The sequence below is a fragment of the Bos mutus genome, chromosome 4 (assembly GCF_027580195.1).
Source record: "Bos mutus isolate GX-2022 chromosome 4, NWIPB_WYAK_1.1, whole genome shotgun sequence".
NCBI lineage: Eukaryota > Metazoa > Chordata > Mammalia > Artiodactyla > Bovidae > Bos > Bos mutus.
Genome location: NC_091620.1, coordinates 10,241,549 through 10,258,834, shown reverse-complemented (window position 1 = coordinate 10,258,834; position 17,286 = coordinate 10,241,549). Strand labels below are relative to the sequence as shown.

At 42.6% G+C, this 17,286-nt stretch overlaps 1 protein-coding gene across 3 annotated transcripts in view; it reads right to left on the bottom strand.

Moving 5' to 3' along the window:
- Nucleotides 1-17,286, bottom strand: part of LRGUK (leucine rich repeats and guanylate kinase domain containing) — a 106,402-nt gene that overhangs the window by 21,854 nt on the left and 67,262 nt on the right. For 2 of the 3 annotated variants that reach the window (XM_070369030.1, XM_070369031.1), the window contains exon 16: nt 2,938-3,080. In XM_070369030.1, coding sequence (XP_070225131.1) covers nt 2,938-3,080 — 143 coding nt within the window. Of the gene's footprint in view, nt 1-2,937; nt 3,081-7,094; nt 14,904-17,286 lie in introns of those variants that run through there. The other variant, XM_070369032.1, reaches the window with a different exon arrangement.

Here is a 17,286-nt window from a genome sequence, read left to right as displayed (position 1 = left end):
GTGAGGTTTTCCTCCAGTATTTCACCAACACCCCATCACCATCACTAAATACCAAACAGCACAAACATTTCTATTTTGGGGGATGAATGATTTACGATATAGATATCTGACTGAGGAAGTTGTAATTACTTTCCCCAATCCAATAAAAAGTTTCAAATATACATAGGGATTTATGCTGGGAAAGTAAAATGAATTAAAATAGCTTCTCCTAAGGGTTGCAATGAGGGGTACATGAGATAATTTACATGAAAGCCCCTTCCAAATTATAAGTGATGCATAAAGTCTGTTTTCAATCCTAAAGGAAATGACCCCTGAATATTCATTGGAAGGACTGATACTTTAGCTCCAGTACTTGGGCCAACTGATGCGAAGAGCCAACTGATTGGAAAAGACACTGATGCTGGGAAAGGATGAAGGCAGAAGAAGGGGAGGACACAGGATGAGATGGTTGGATGGCATCGCTGACTCAATGGACATGAGTTTGAGCAAGTTCTGGGAGATGGTGAAGGGCAGGGAAGCCTGGTGTGCTGCAGTCCATGGGGTCGCAAAGAGTCAGACACAACTGAGCTGAGCGACTGAACAACAACAAAGGCTATTTATGATCTCCGCCATAACATCTCATTAAACTTCTGTTGTGATGATCTTAAGAAGGTTGTTGTTCATTTTGCAGCATTGTAACAGCTGTGCAAGAGGTTGATAACCTACGAACTATCCTAAAAGCTGATAAACACTTAAAATTTCAAAATAGCATTGAATTTTCATAATCTTTATAAGAAAATGAGGCACTAAAAATAATCTCAGGCAAATTCACCTCATGTGTATGACAGCAGCAATTTAGCACTACTTCTCTCATTTCTGAGGAGTGAATCTGTTGGTTCCTGGTGGGATTTGATTTGCTTTTCTATGAAATTACTCTGTTAGATTTTATCTCTACCAGGGTTGGCAGGTGAAGTTACCAGAACCTCGGGCTGCAAGAGGCTTGAGCGCTGTTGCCATCATGGATGAGAAACCGCTAACCCTCTAACACAGAACACAGCAGATTTCCACACTAGAAGCCCGGGATTATGGGGGCTGAACAGTTTCTCAAGGAGGTGGCAACAGATAAGGCATGACCCTGGGCATGTCAAAGTTCAGGAGAACTTTTGACAACATGTGGTCTGCTTTACCTGCTCCCCTCCCCCCGCCAACGCGGCCCCTTCTACTCTCATATTGCCTTTTGATCACAGCTTCTACTCTCCAGTTCCTCCATAATGTTCATGAATCTTATGTTGAGATGCTGGAGATGAATTATAGCTGAGAACCCAGCGTGTGTGTATTTCATCTCTGTTTCTCTGCTCTCACTCCTGAGTACCTGAGTGCCCTTGACCAGAGAAAAGCTGCCTTTAATCGGACCTGAGAACTTTCTAGCAGGTAGCATTCAGGTTGGTCATGTGTAAATAAAGCACGATACGCACTAACAGGCAGCGGCTGCGAGGCAGTGATGTGTGTTTCCCATCAGTGTGTATGAGGGTTAGTGGCAGGACAACCTAACTGCGACATGAGCTGGTTCTTGTTGTTAAGACACAGACTTATCATTACAGAGTGGCCAAGGGGCTTCCCTGGTGGTCCTGTGGTTAAGACTCTGGGCTTCCAATGCAGGGGCTGTGGGTTTGATCCCTGGTTTGGGAACTAAGATCCTACATGCTATGGGTAGCACTGCCCCCAAAATGGATAAATACATAAAGGTGGAAATATTTTTTTTAATATATTAGAGGGAAAAAAAGAATAAAGGTGGCCAAGAATGTGTGTTCTGGAGTTCACAGTCTGGATACACCATGCCCTGGGAAGTTAAACAAAGAACTTATATTTGAAAGTCTAAGCTCAAAGGAACATAAAGATGTACCATCCAAGGAGGGTGGGAGAGCAGATACAGAGAGAAAGTGATGGGAAAAAAAAAAGAGCTGGGCTTCCCAGGACTACAAGGAGAGAGGCTGATGGGCCCCTCATGTCGAGGGAGCTCCTAGGGTGTGGTGAGATCTTAGGAGTTGGCACTGGGCGAAGGTACTTGCAGGAGGAGATCTGGAGAATACCAGAACCACTGGCTGGGAATGGAACTCAGGGTTTCAGACAAGGTGCATCGCCATGGTAACCACGATAACCATAGTAACCAGGGGCCCTTCCCTTCCCTAAATTTCCAGGACGATGTAAACCTCAGGATTCTTGAACTTAATCCAAAGACTGGGAGTGATCCCCACTCCTAATGACTGATGTTTGATTTCCCACAGATTCTAGTAGGTGGGAACAATTCTAGATTCAATTTATTTTGCATAAACAAATGGGACATTTCCTGCACTCCAGGATCACTTCTGCAGAAGTGGCAATGATTTAGGTCTCTGTATTCCCAACATTCACAGAAAACCCATCACAAACAGGAAAAGAACACGACCTAATGTGAATGCAGGCCAACTCCTGTCCATCCTGACTTCTCTAAGTTCTCGAAGGGATTAGAGTAAGTTATAGGACAATTCTACGTACTGCAAGCTTATAAAACATGGGCTCTTTGAGTGGACTTGCTTTGAAGGCTCAGCACAAGAATATTCAAAATTGTATCTCAACACAAAGCAAGTTTTACCTTGAAATATACATATTTTACAGTATTAATTCTGTGTAGCGCTTTTCTGTGCCTCTTAACTAGAAGAACTGAGTGTCAGAGTTTTGACTAGGAGCCTGGGGGAAAGCTACTCCCAAAATCTACACTAAATATTCTACTTTTAAAACCCGTGCCTATTCTTAGAGGTGTAGAAAGTGTGTGGGGGGCCAGTGGGGGGGCTTGTCTTCAGCTGACACTGTCAGAGAACAGTCCTGGTGAAACTTAGTGTTAAAATATCCAATGTCCTTTTTGTCTGAATTGCGTAATGTTCAGCTGCGGCTTCCCCCTCCCCTTCTATCCCTTCTTACCACTGGCGTTTTTTTGCCTGAAAGTCTGGCCCATAATTTCACAAAGTAGTTTCTGTCTGCAAAATCCAGGGACTCAAACTCATTTGAAACTCTTAACTTCCTAGAAATCTTTTCAGGTTTCAGCTGAGGTTTCTTAGTATCTCCTAGGGGAAAAAAATAAGGTTTCAAATAAAAGGCATAAAATAGGATACAAGAACTTTCTGAAGTGGGGGAAATGTTTTATACCTGGATTTGCTCAAATACAACAAAGTGTATACTTGAAGTCTGTGCATGTCAACTTGAAAGTAAGATAACTAAAAATATATCTTAAGAGTACAATAATAATTATTATTGTAAATATAAAGGTAGTCCACATCACCTAGTAGAAACATTCTGGGAGTACACTTTGTGTTCAATCAGTAAAGACTTATGAATGCAATTAAAGGCTTCCAGATACTTAACTGAAAAGTCCCCTTAATAATTACTTTCCTTTTGACAAAATTGTCCTAAAAGGCTAAAATAATAATGAACATGCAGTGCTAATAATAATAGTCATAATAAACACACAATGCTAAGAAAAAACTTCTAAAAAGAATGGAATGGATGATGAGGTCACTATTTAGCAGAATTTATACATAAATGTCTAAAGTTTCCTTTAAAACATTAGAATGTCCATAGACCTAGAATATGGAGAGGGCAATGGCACCCCACTCCAGTACTCTTGCCTGGAATATCCCATGGATGGAGGAGCCTGGTAGGCTGCAGTCCATGGGGTCGCTAAGAGTCGGACACGACTGAGCAACTTCACTTTCACTTTTCACTTTCATGCACTAGAGAAGGAAATGGCAACCCACTCCAGTGTTCTCACCTGGAGAATCCCAGGGACGGGGGAGCCTGATGGGCTGCCGTCTATGGGGTCGCACAGAGTCGGACACGACTGAAGCGACTTAGCAGCAGACCTAGAATATAAAGAATCTAAATTTCTATCACTGCTCATGTATCATGGGGCCAAGTGTGAATACTTTTGGATGTATTAGGAATATCACCATTTTCAGTATTGCTATAAAAATGCCAAAATAAATCATCTCCACAGTACCAATATGGCTGACTGAACAGATGTGGGAAGCGAGCCCCAACTCAAGACAGAATTGAATAGTGGATAATATATAACAGAAGTGTGTTTTTAACACAGAGCAAAACTGAAACCAAGAAGGAAACATTTTCAGGTGCTGAAAGTGAAGATTCTAAGTCAGAGCAGAAGACATTGACACCAAGAGGTCAGAATGTTTTGGGCCTGAGGTTTCTGGACTGAGAGGCAAGGCCAGTCCTCATGTGCTTCATGGACAAGACCTGGGCTCTTTATTAGGCGGGAAGTTGGAAAAGGCGTGTCTGGAAATCTCAGGACTTAGTCTGGCACAGGCTCACCTACACCAATGATGGAAACACCCATGGGAAATCAGACCTTTAATTCTGGGCTGTGTGCTGGTACAGAATCTGAACTCGAACTCCTACCAAATTGCGTAGCGATCCCCACAGCAGCCAACAAAAACAAGCAAGGTAAAAGCTGTTGCAGACAAATGAGTTTTTAACCATGGTAGGGAAGTCTAAAGCGCCACCATTCAGCACCTGTCTTGAAGGGGAGAGACTCAGAAGATGTAACAAACGCATGAATCCACACCCAAGGAATTCCAGGTGACAGAGCACTTGAGACACTGAAGTAATTAAGTTTACAACAATCACAGAGATAATAGGAGACAAATGTTATGTGGAAACATCCTCTATTCAGTCTTCCTGATGGAAAAGCCATCCAACCCATATTGGTTGAGCACCTACTATGTGCCAGGCAGCACACTGACTGTTGGGGGTAGAGCAGTAAATAAAATGTCTTGACCTGTGAGATTTACATTTTCATGTTGGAGACTAGACAGACAAATAACACACCAGATAATGTCAGGTGGTGATAAGGGCAACCAGGAAGGTAGATAAGGAGGCAGAGTGAGGGAGAGCATGATGGTCAAAGAAGTCCTAAGGAGATGACATCTGCACAGTGGTCTAAAGTTATAAAGGAAGGCATTCAAATACCTTGATACCTTTGATATGGGACAAAAGCATATCAGGCAGAGAGAATGGCTTTGTATAAACACCCAGAAGCATGCTCAACACAACTGACTTACAGTAAAGAATTCAGCATGGCTGAGGCAAGGCAAACAAAACAAGAAGAGAGGGAAGGGCTGGCTGAATCTTATTAAAACAAAGAAACAAAACCCAAAACATTTGTTCTCTTGATGAGACTCTTAGAGCATTGTAAAAAAAAAAAAAAAAGAATAGAGCATTGTGAAAAAGATCAGATGAATCTGAAAAAAAAAAAAGATGAAATTTAAAGAAACAGAAGCTATAATTTCCATAGAAATGATCCTCTCTATATAAAAGCTTATTTAATGTATAGTATTTGTGTCAGGGTCCCTTATTCTAGCTTTCTCACCCATAAGTCAATTGTACCATAATGTAAACAAACCAAGTTCTATCCAGTGATACAATGGACCTATAATTCAACAGATGAATGTCTTAATGGTTTCTCAGCAACAAAACATTTTGGGTAAAAATAATGCGTTTAGACTACATTAGACTACATTGAAATGCCATTACTTTCGAGACTTGGACTCTTATAGTAAAGAGTTTCATACAGTTCTTAATATAGTTTCAAATGTCTTGATACATTAATGAACAAGAGATATTACTTTTCAGTTATTGAAAAATCATAATTACTGGTTATAATATCCTGCAACAAAGTTTCTTAAAGTGATGTTATTCAAAGTATCTAAATTAAAGTCAAACTTGAGGCAACATTAAATTATATATGTCATTGTATAGTCCACAAAAATTACCAAGTTCTTCAGTATATAAGCTAGTTACATTTACTTAAACACCTACAATGAAGCATAAATGAATTTACTGATGCATAACAGATTGTCAAGTTATTTTATGGATTGGTATCATTACCAAATACAGGAAAATATCAATGAAATATCTGGAACAACCAGAACTATATCTCAAATGAATTCAAAGTAACTTAGACTTTATTTAGAATTATACCCTTTTGCAGTGAATTAAAATAATATTTATATAAGATGTTTAAAAAATGAGCACAGAATCCAACCAAATAACGAATGCAGTAGAAACCATATACCTAAGATAAAACATCTGTGTGTATTTCATAACACATTATTACACAAATGAAATAAGACCTTGTACTGCAAAAAAAGGAGGAAAGAAAAAATGTTGATGATCTGATATCATAGGCACATAGTCATCTTAATAACTAGTAATAAAATTAGAATTTGGGAGTCAAATGGTAAATATTTTTAAAAATAAAAATCCCTATTTCGATGGCTAATTTTTCTATAGCTGTTAAGATTACTTGTTTAGCAAAGCAACTAAGTCGCTCTATTGTCTAAAGACATGAGGCTGAATGCTTTTTTTTTTCTCTTTATTTGTGCTGGGTCTTCACTGCTGCACGGGTTTTTCTCTGGTTGTGGAGAGCAGGGCTAAGCTCGAGCTGTGGGGCATCTCACTGCGGTGGCTTTCCTTGTTGCAGAGCATGGCTCTAAGACACAAGGGCTTCGGTAGTGTGGCACGTGGGCTCAGCAGTTGAGGCTCCTGGGCTCCAAGGCACAAGCTTAGCTGCTCAGCAGGATGTGGGATCTTCCCGGATCAGGGACTGAACTCATGTCTCCTGCATTGGCAGGCGTATTCTTTACCACTGAGCCAGCAGGGAAGCTCCTGAACACTTTTAAGTATACATTTTTTTTTAAAACAGTTAAATAAAACTTTGCAACAACAAAATAAATGAATCAGCACTAGACTAGGTTTGTCTCTCTTTGAAAACACATGGAAACGTATGACTTGGAAGTAGGCTTTAATTTTCACACAAAAGTTCTCAGACAGCCAGAATCATTCCTTTCTTTCCCCACTCAAATGGGGCTTAAAATACATGCTTATTTTGGTAGCAGTGAGGTGTTTTGTTTTTTTTTTTTTTTAGTTAGCAAGAGTAATATATGCCTACCATGATTAAATACATATACATATACAAAATGCAAATAACTATAAAAATCTCTGTGAAAGTTTCAATGCTGAAATATGTAACCATAAAAAGGACCAGAAACAAATTAAAGTGCAATAATCTGATACACAATTTTAAATATTTATTTATTTTTAATAGGCTAGTTATACAATTTGTAGTGGAAAATTGCTCAGTGCATTACAAAGTATTAACACAAAACCAATGGGGCCGAAAGAAACCATTTTTCCCAGGACAGATTTAAATCTTAAACGTCTTGTCTGTTCTTCTGAGAAAGGAATAATTGCAACTAGAAAAACAATCATTTCACATAATATCTATAATAATTTTCCATAACAAAATAAGCTTTTGTAGTAGAAAGCTATCATATGAGTCTAAAAATATAGTAATAATGTTCATGTTATACAGGATAAATGAATACTGTACTAAACTATTCTAACAGCAAAGTGCTATATTCTTTAGTGTCCAGTCAAAGGAATAACCAGTTATTTAAACAGAGAACAGATTCTACAAAGGAAAGCATGTGAATGTATTTTCTAAGACAGAAATTATGAGGCACAAAAAGAATGCTTCCTTCCATTGAACTCCATGCTTTGAAATGTCTTCAGCAGAGGCGAACTAATGGGTTCAGTATTTGGACACTGTATCCAGAATGTCCTAAATAAAACAGATAATAACATTACCCTGAATTTCAGGGTTTTATAAAATAGATGAGTTTATCAGGAAGTAGTTAATTGACACTTTGAAGGAGATAAAATGTAGGGCAGATAAGTTCAAGAGTGGAAACGATGAATAAAATCTGGATGTGTATAGTATTTGGGGAAAGGAGAGGATAAGGAAAGAGTGGCTATGGCTGGCAGGAAATAGGATAAAAATCTTCAGGAAGCTTGAACACAGATTAAAGGTTTCCTCTTCTTGGAGCAAAATGTTTTAGAACTAAATTTCTGATGTGATTTCTGCCCAATCCTACATCTCACCTTGGCTAAATGTGGTCTCTGCTTGCAAGGGCTCATCCCTTAAGAACAACATTTTCAAAGATGCTGTTTCACTGGTCACTTCTCAAGCAAATACATCTTTCTTTTATTTCTTACCTATGCTATCTTTGTCCCTGTAAACTAAGGGACTTTAGATCTGGTAGTTTATAGAAGCCAGTCTTTGCTTCAATTTACCACAAAGAGAAACCAAAATGCCCACTATCTGGTAGTTTCTTCCTCAATCATATACCTTGATGGCATTTACGATGTAACCAACCTGAAAGGTGGAACATAAATGCCTTTGATATTATCAATGACATAATAATGGTAAAAAAAAAAAAGATAACATTTACTGAGCACACTATGTTTCAGGTGCTATTACAAATCTGTTCTGTGTGTGCATACATGCTAAGTCACTTAGCTGTGTCCGACTCTTTGCGACCCTATGGACTGTAGCCCACCAGGCTCCTCTGTCAGTGGGATTCTCCAGGCAACACTGAAGTAGGTTGCTGTATCTCCTCCAGAGGATCTTCCCCACCCAGAGACTGAACCCGAGTCCCCTGAGTCTCTTTCATTGGCAGGAAGATTCTTTACCACTGAGCTACCTGGAAAGCCCTATGAGAAAACCACATCAGTTGCCAAATATTTCCACCTAGTTTGAACAATGTTGTGCTTTCCAATTAAGGATAAGATGATATTAGAAAAAATTTTTTTGCTGCTTACATGTTAATGTACAAATACACATATAAGTACTTACTATGTGCCAGACATTGTTCTGGGTATTTTTCAATATATTAGCTCATTTAATCCTCACAATAATCTTGTGAACAGGTACTACTAGTATCTCCATTTTATACATGAGAGCTTTGTAATTTGCCTAAGGTCGCACAACTAGATTACACTGGAACTGGAATTTCCAATGATAATTTTGACTCAATGTTTTCTGAAATCATGAATTTCTAAGGTTACAAACTTAAAAAAAAAAAAAAAAAGATCTCCAGCTTTTGCTAATCAGGACTGGTTTCTCATAATCACCTTTGAGATGAAAGATTTTAGTCTAACATTATTTATCATCAACACAAAGAAACAGTCTCTTTTTATTCTCTTTTCTGAATGCCTGGTCAATAAAGAAATAAGATTTCTAGAATGATTATCTTTAAGCTGAACCAAGCAATTAAGTTTTGACATAAGTTTTTGTCCATTTTTATTTCCTCTTTTATAAATTACCAAATTATCCTTTGCCCAATTATCTTTTGAGATTTGGAAATAACTGATTAAAGTATTTGAAGAAGGTTCTTGGCACACAGTGGAACTATTACCTCTGTTGATTTGAATACCAGGTACCAGACTTCTTCTAAAAAGCTGAGGATTGTATTAGGTTAAGAGAGAGACCAAAGTCCACAGAGTTGTTTTTTTTCCCCCATAAAAATCACTTTGCTAAGGCACAAAACAAATGAAAGTGATATGAACTTTGTTTGTAAATGTAGATGGAAAATGACAATTTTTAAATATTTATATTCTATGATTAAAAAGCAGAAGTGTCCCTGATGCCAAGAAAATCAATAACAGCTGTTAAAAATCTCGTACCGAGAGAGAAGATGGCAATCTTTTCTACCTATTTCCTTGAATCACAGACAAAATATCCAGCTGCATTGACTCAGAGACATTTATACGACCAAAACACAAACCGGACACCATCATGGACCCCAGGGAAGGATGCTAGAGCTTCTTCCGATTCAGAAGATGGGAAGTTTGGCATCTTATTTTGTATTAGAGCCCTAATGAAGATGCAGTCCCGAATTCCTTAATGAGCCTCCAAAACAGCTGCTCAAGGAGGAAATCAAATCAATTTCTAAAGCTTTTCACCTAAGTGAGGTATTTGTGCCTCTAAAATGCCCCACACGCAGGTCAGAAAAAAATGGGTGCTTATCCTGATTTTCCTCCTCTCTTTCAGTCTGCACTCCCCCTCATCCAGTCCAAATGTCTCGAATCTGCCCATTCCTGCAACAACGTGCCTTGTTTCAGCCCCTTAGCATTGCGTCAGGATTAACGCAACAGCTTTCCAGCCACCGTTCCAGCTATCTGTATTGCCCTCCTTAAAGCGATCCTCTATACTGACTAGACAACAGATGCCCCCTAAGATAAAACATTTAACCATTCAATGGCTCCCCACTATTTTCTAACAGATCAAGTTTCCAGGCTCACTAGCATAATACAAAGTGCCCTTTGGATCTACAAATACCTACATATACCTACAGCTCTCCTGACATTTGGGTCCTTAGAAGATGCCATGCCTGCTCTTACCTCCCTGCTCAGGCATATGCTGTTCCCTTCTGAAAGAACTTCCCTCCTCTCCTGTCAGCCTGCTGACTACTCTGCAAACTTGAGGACTTAGCTGAAGGGTAGCTTCCTCTTGGAAGTGTTTTCTCATCCAGTTCTCACATCCCAGGCTGAATCAGTGTCCTTCCTTAGTATTCTTCTTGTGACATTCTGGAAAAGTTAATAAATGAGTTTTCTTCTCTATTTGGTGCTAAACCTACCCTCGCATGCTGCGGGGACTCCAGCTGCCCCAATCACATGGTGTTGTAATGAACCCTCTTATCTGTCTTCCTTGATAAGAGACAGAGCTCCTTGAAGTGTCCTCATCATCCCACTCTACGTAGAAGCTATCAAAGTGTCTGGCATATATGAAGTACTCAATCCATGCTTGTCAGAGGACTTGAACTAACTTCATAAAAATAAGTTATGATATGTTAAAAACATTCACCGTATTAATTTCATCTTGGACAAACCAGATAAATCAGAGGGTAATTATTAGTATATCACAGGCTCTTCATCATACAAGAGGAGTCCTGCACCGTGGATTGTAAAAAATATCAATTTCCTCTATGGCACTTGAAATAACACTTGACCTACATACAATTTTGGGGGATATGTGTTAAGGTAAGACATACCTTTTGTGTAAGATAAAGACATATTTATACAGGCTACAGGTAATGTAGTCATCAATGACATTTTTAAAACACAGGACACCAAACACAGTTTAGTATGATACTGAACACACAGTAAGAGTGCTCAACGACTGTCTTGTAAATTCTTCGGAGTCAAATCTTAGACTGGCTGCTTTCTTTAGTTATTCTCTTTCATGTGAATGATAGGACTCACAGAATGGAACTTATGGAGTATATCTAAATGCGCCCCTGTCCCCAGCCAGAGTAGACTGGCTGAAGAGTGAGCATCTGACTCACACTGGGCCACTCAGAGAACATCCCTGAAAAAAAAGAAAAAATATATATGTATATTTTAATCTTTGGACCAAGGGGCACCTGAGTTAATCCCTCTCTGACAGTGGGAGCTGCCAGATATAAAACCAAATGTAAACTTTAGGAGTGACTGATGGTCATATTCCCTGCCAAGTGCAGAATCTGATTTAGAGTCATTTATGTCATAGAGAACGAAGCCAGCATGGAGGCAAAAACAGAGATGAGAAATGGTAAGAGTCCTGGAGATGACAGAAGTCTAGGAGATGACAAGAATCCAGTAGATGATGAAAATCCTGGAGATGACGAGTTATGGATGTGTTGAAATGGTCCCCGGTCTCTCTGAGGTTCTTCTGCCGCTCTGCTCTCCCCAGTTTGGCTTTGTGAGATATTCCCCTCCCTTCTGATAGATTTGTGTAAGCTGGCTCAAGTTGGATTCCTGACACTTGCCAGCAAAAGAATCCTGATGGTATGAACAGATAAACAAAAAACCGATTTGCCTCAATTTTCTCCTTCCTAATTCTTTTAGCCAGCTGGTTAGGCATAATGAAGGCATGGGCTAATTTACATGGGGTTCTGGTTCAGAGAAAGAAGGTGTTCATTTCAAACAAAGTCAGTTTCAGGCCGTACATGCCAATACAAATCTGAAGCACTCGATCACTTGTCATGGATGTAAAAAACCTGTCCTCTTCACACAAATTAACTGTGGGATTGGAATGTTTGTGGGAGAGACCAAGTAACTACAAAGGATTCATTTCTCAGAGTTCTTTTTGCTTTTGAACCCCTTGATAATGCAAGAAGCATAAGAGAATCTGCTAATGTAGAAATGACTTTTCCTAATAAAGAAGTCTGAGCATTGAAGAATTGATGCTTTCAAATTGTGGTGCTGGAGAAGACTCTTGAGAGTCACTTGGACTGCAAGGAGATCAAACCAGTCAATGCTAAAGGAAATCAAGCCTGAATATTCATTGGAAGGACTTAGGCTGAAGCTCCAATACTTTGGCCATCTGATGCAAAGAGCCAATTCATTCGAAAAGATTGAGGGAAGGAGGAGAAGGGAGTGACAGAGGATAAGATGGTTGGATGGCATCACCGACTCAATGCACATGATATCTGAGCAAACTCTGGGAGATGGTGAAGGACAGGGGAGCCTGGCATGCTACGGTCCATGGGGTCGCAAAGAGTTGGATACGACTGTGACTGAAGAACAAAAAAGAAAACTTAGTGGCTATAAAGCATTGCTTCAGACAGAGCCTACAATCATGATGGAATTCATGTAAGTCTGGACACAAAGCATTTTTGCTGATACCAACCTTTCAGACCTGCTCTCTCTGCTGCAGCAGGGGAACCACTTGCTGGCATACCCCACCACCACAGAGCTGCTCTTCCACCCTGACCGTAGCTTTTCCCGCCTTTAGGGGCACGTATGTCAATGACCTGGTGGCCCCGGGATGACTCACATTTTGGTGCTCTGACTCCCCCGAGCTCGAAGCCTCCCCTTCTGGTTGCCCTGCTCCCCAGCAGATGCCTGACTCTGGGGTGCAGCCGGGCTGGTGCTCCCCGGGGCTCCCCTGCGTTTCCAGGTGCCTCTCTCTTTGGCGTGCTGCCTGGAAGCATGGTCCCTCTGGACAGAGCTCAGCCCAGTCTGGCTGGCTCCCTGCTCGGCTTGTGTGTTTTTGACAGGCTGCTGGACAGGGGACGTGCCGTCCTGCTCTGGGGGATCCGAAGAAGTCTCTCCCATCTGAGACCTACCCCTTCTGTGATCCTCTTTTTTTCTCCTCGTTTGCTCACGGGCAGCAGAGCCCTCTGATGCTGACTCTACAGAGACCTCCTCACTCTGGGGGGGTCTCCCGTGAAGGGGTTGACCTTCTGGAGTTGCTTGATCACTGCTGAGGGTAGTTGCATGTTCTTGAGATAATCCTCCAGAATCCTCTCTTTTCAAAGCCGGTCCTTTCTTCGACCTGGCTCCCTTCTGAACCAAGTCATCTGCAGGGAGGTTGGCTTGGACCTTTTTCCTGAAACGATGTACGTTTCCCCTTTTCTCTTCCTGGACCTGGGCATCTTTAGGCACTGGTTCAGTGTCGGGTGGTTCAGGAATGTCTGATGTCTGGACTTTTCCTCTCCGATTCCCTTGAGGGCTCCGGGGAGGGGTGGGGCTGGGGTGGCTGGGGGCCTTGAAGGGGGTTGGCTTCCTCTGGGATTCTGGCTGCAATGCTGCATGGTGGCCTCCAGGTGGCGCCCTCTTCAGGTATGCGGGCCCTTTAGCTGTCTCTCTGTGGCCAGGAAGTTTTTTTTTCCTAGCTCCTGTGGGCTGTCCTGGCTCGTGGTTTTGGGGTGAGGCATGCATACCTGGAATCTTCTTGCTGGAGGAGTGGCCTGCCTTGGGAGTCTGCCTTTCCTTGGCAGACCTCGAATCAGAAGGAGCCATATTCTGAGGCAGCTGCTCCGAGAAAGGAGTGGAAATTTGGGGGAGCTTGATTAAGTGGGTCTCCCCTTCCTGGGGTGGGTGGGGTGCAGCTGATGGCTCTTGCACCGGAGGACTGATAAGAGGGAGTTTCACCTCCTGGACTCTCTCTTGCTGGACTTGCTGGGGGCCGGGGCCCTGATGGGGGCTTGGGTTGGGTGGCTGTTTGGAATGGGGGGAGCTGATAAGAGGAAGTTTACTAGGGTCTTCATCCTGAGCTACCTGGGGCCTGGGAGAGGGAGTCACGGTTTGATCTGAGGCTGTTCCGAGGGCCTCCTCCCTGCTGGGTGACAGGAGTTTGGGCGTAGGCCTCCGACTCTGGAATGGAGCAAGGACCCGGGGCTGGGGCAGCCTGGTGGGAGCCAGCCGGCTTCTGGGAGGCAGAGTCACAGGTTCCCCCCTATCCTGCGTCTGCTGGGTATCTGTTGAGTCCTGGGGATGTGGCATTTCTGGGTAAGGTGTGTCGACCCGGGCAACTTCCGCTTTGGGGACGCCCTCCTCGGGAGGTTGTTGAGAGCCTCCCGGAGGTGGTCCAGGCCTCACCTCGTCAGGGCCGGAGAGATCTCTGGGAGGATCATGGTGGGAGCTGCTGGCCTGCAGGCTGGCCGACCTGGTTTCCCCCTCCTGGATTCCCTGGGGGCTTAAGGATGCTGGGTCAGATCCCTGTGGAAGTTCAGAGCAGGGAGGGCTGCTGGGGGTTACTCTGGCCTCCCCTGATTCTTCATCCTGATCCAGCTGAGGGCTCTGGGATGGCGGTGGGTCAGGATGCTGAAGAGGCCCTTGGGAAGGAGTGGTGGCAGGCTGCCCCTCTTCACCTGCTTTCACCTCGGATGTCTGGGCCTCATTCTCAGGTGGATTTGTGGTTGCTGTTTTTGAAGAAAGAGCTGATTGTTGGGCATCGCCTTCCTTCCGGTCTGGGGATAAGTCTTGGGCCTTTTGGAGACCAGGCGCTGATGGGCTGGGCTCTGCAGGAGGCTGAGCGCTGACCTGGCTCTCGGGAGAAAGCCCCTTTTGAGGGGCTGCTCCCTCCTGAATCAGCTCCTGGTTCTGGGAGGGAGCGAGGCTCTGATTTTCAGGGACCTTTGTGGGGATCTGCATTGCAGAGAGATGCTCTGTTACCTGGCCATCCGCTTGCAGTTTCGCCAAGCGCCTTGGGGATGGAACCAGGTGTGCTGGCACCCCAGAGGCAGTCTTCTTGCTAGAGGGAGCGCCTGCTTTAACATAAAAAGAAGTTAGCTAAAAAACATCTTAACAAAGGCAACAATGTAACTTTAGAAATTAATAACCAAAACTATCTTTCCTTTTTTTGTTGATGCACATAGGACCTTGAAAAGAATAAAATTACACATATAGAAGAATTTAACGATCCTTTCTCCTTGGTATACTAAGTGCGTAGAATTCTCTTATTTAATGGAATCAGAGCAATTTGGGGGCTTCTCATGTGGTGCTAGTGGTAAAGAACCTGCCTGCTAATGCAGGAGACATAAGAGACGCGAGTTCGATTCATGGGTTGGGAAGATCCCCTGGAGGAGGAAATGGCAACTCACTCCAGTATTCTTGCCTGGAGAATCCCATGGACAGAGCAGCCTGGCGAGTGACAGTCCATGGAGTCGCAAAGAGTCCGACACGACTGAAACGACTGAGCACGCAGAGTAATTTTTAGTCAAATGAAAGCATAAACTTTTACGAATAAACATGAAGAGGCTTCTTCACAGAACTGACATTTATATTCAGGTCTGAGAATGGGCCAGAATATTTTCTAAATGAATGACATTTTCATTTCACCAGCTTAGAGGTCAATGCTGCTTTTCACAGTAGAAACTAGAGGATGGACAGCTAGGCTACCAAGTCTGATTGGTTTCCTTGTTCAGTGGCCTGTTTCCTTGTCCCATAAAGAAACTGTGAGCTCTGTAAGGAGTACCTAGCAAGGTGCAGAAGCTCAGCAGGCACTCAGTAAGTGAGTGATGAATGGAAGGAGGAAAGAAAGAAGAGATCCAGTGGGATCTCACAAGACGCCATGGCTCAGGGACATTGCACCTGAGGCTCCACCGTCCAAGCTGCTACCCATCCCCACTCCACCCCTCCACCCCCCCAGGGCAACCTCTTCCCTCCAGATCCACCCTGGCTTCAAAAGTGACTCTCAGAGGCCAACATCCATGCCGATGTTGCAGAGGGGGGATGCCTTCTTCAGTCACCTGCATGAGAGCACATGTGAGTCTGGTCTCCTGGACACAATCACCTCAGCAGGCTCTTGTTCAGGATAGAACCCCTGGTGTATCCTGGTGGCCCGTGGATCACTGTAACCCAGTCCTTAGGACACGGCTCTGAAAGGTTAGTGGTCAGAGGCGGCACACCAGTCTGGAACAGCCTTCAAGAAACCAGCCTCAGCTGACCCTGGGGGAGACTGGTTACTCAGAGGCCAAACCCAATCAGACCTCTGAGGGGAGCCCAGAGCAGTCCATCTCCAGGAGCCAGCTGGGCTCCTGGCCACCAGTCCCTCTCCTCCCACAACACAGGAGGCTTTCAGACCACTCCGGGTTCTCTCTGAACCTCCTGGTCTGGGTGTGCACCCCGAGTGTCCAGACAAGTGAGAGGTAACCGGGGAGGAAGAAGAGGGGGAACAAGGAAAATTTTGCCATGTGGTGGGTTTTCTGAGGGGCTGCCCTGTTCATCATTCTTAACATCCTAGTTTATAACAGTTATAAATTAAAATACGAACTTAGTCAAGAAACAAGGCTAAAATAAAAGAACAGTAAAAAAAAATATCTAGAATAGGCAGGTTCATAGAGACACCCAGTAGATTAGAGGTTACCAGGGCCTAGGGGTTGGGGTGTTGGTTATTGTTGAACGGGTATAGAGTTTCTATTTAGGATGACGAAAAATACTTAAAATAGGTAGTAGCTATGGTTTGCAACATTGTGAATATAAATAATACCTTTAAGGCGTACACTTAAAATGGTTAAAATGGCAAATTTCATGTTGTTTTTTTAAACCACAATAAAAAGCATTAAAAAAAAAAACAGAAAATTCTAAGAATGGTGAAATCCAATGCTGAAAGTTCTTTGAGCCCTCCTGGTTTCCAATAATCAGATACACAAAGATTTTTCCACCCCACTTTCACAATTTAACCATTACAATTTAACCATATAGCTTGGCAAATGATACCAGGCCCCTCATTAGAGATAAAGGCACCACTTTACGGACTAGTAAATTGCTCAGTTTTCCCCTTGTTAGACTCATCATCGCCATCATCATTCTCCTCTATCATTAGTCAGAATCTTGAATAATGATTTTCAAATAAAATGTTGTTTTATGACCTCTGTAGTGAGAACTCAGGGTGGTGGTTGGATCAGCTTTTTAAAAGCTTTACTGGAAGTACTGACAATTCCAGAAATCACTTGTAAAGAGACAAATGGAGAGAAAAGACATCACATATACTGGGTTGTGAATATAGTGAGTTTTCCCTTATTTTATAGACATTATATTGTTTACTCAGGATTTTTTAACCATCTTGGTTTTAGAAATGAATATTACCTGCATTGTTGTGGGGGGAGGAAGGCAATTCTGTACCTTAATTGATACAGGATGGCATCA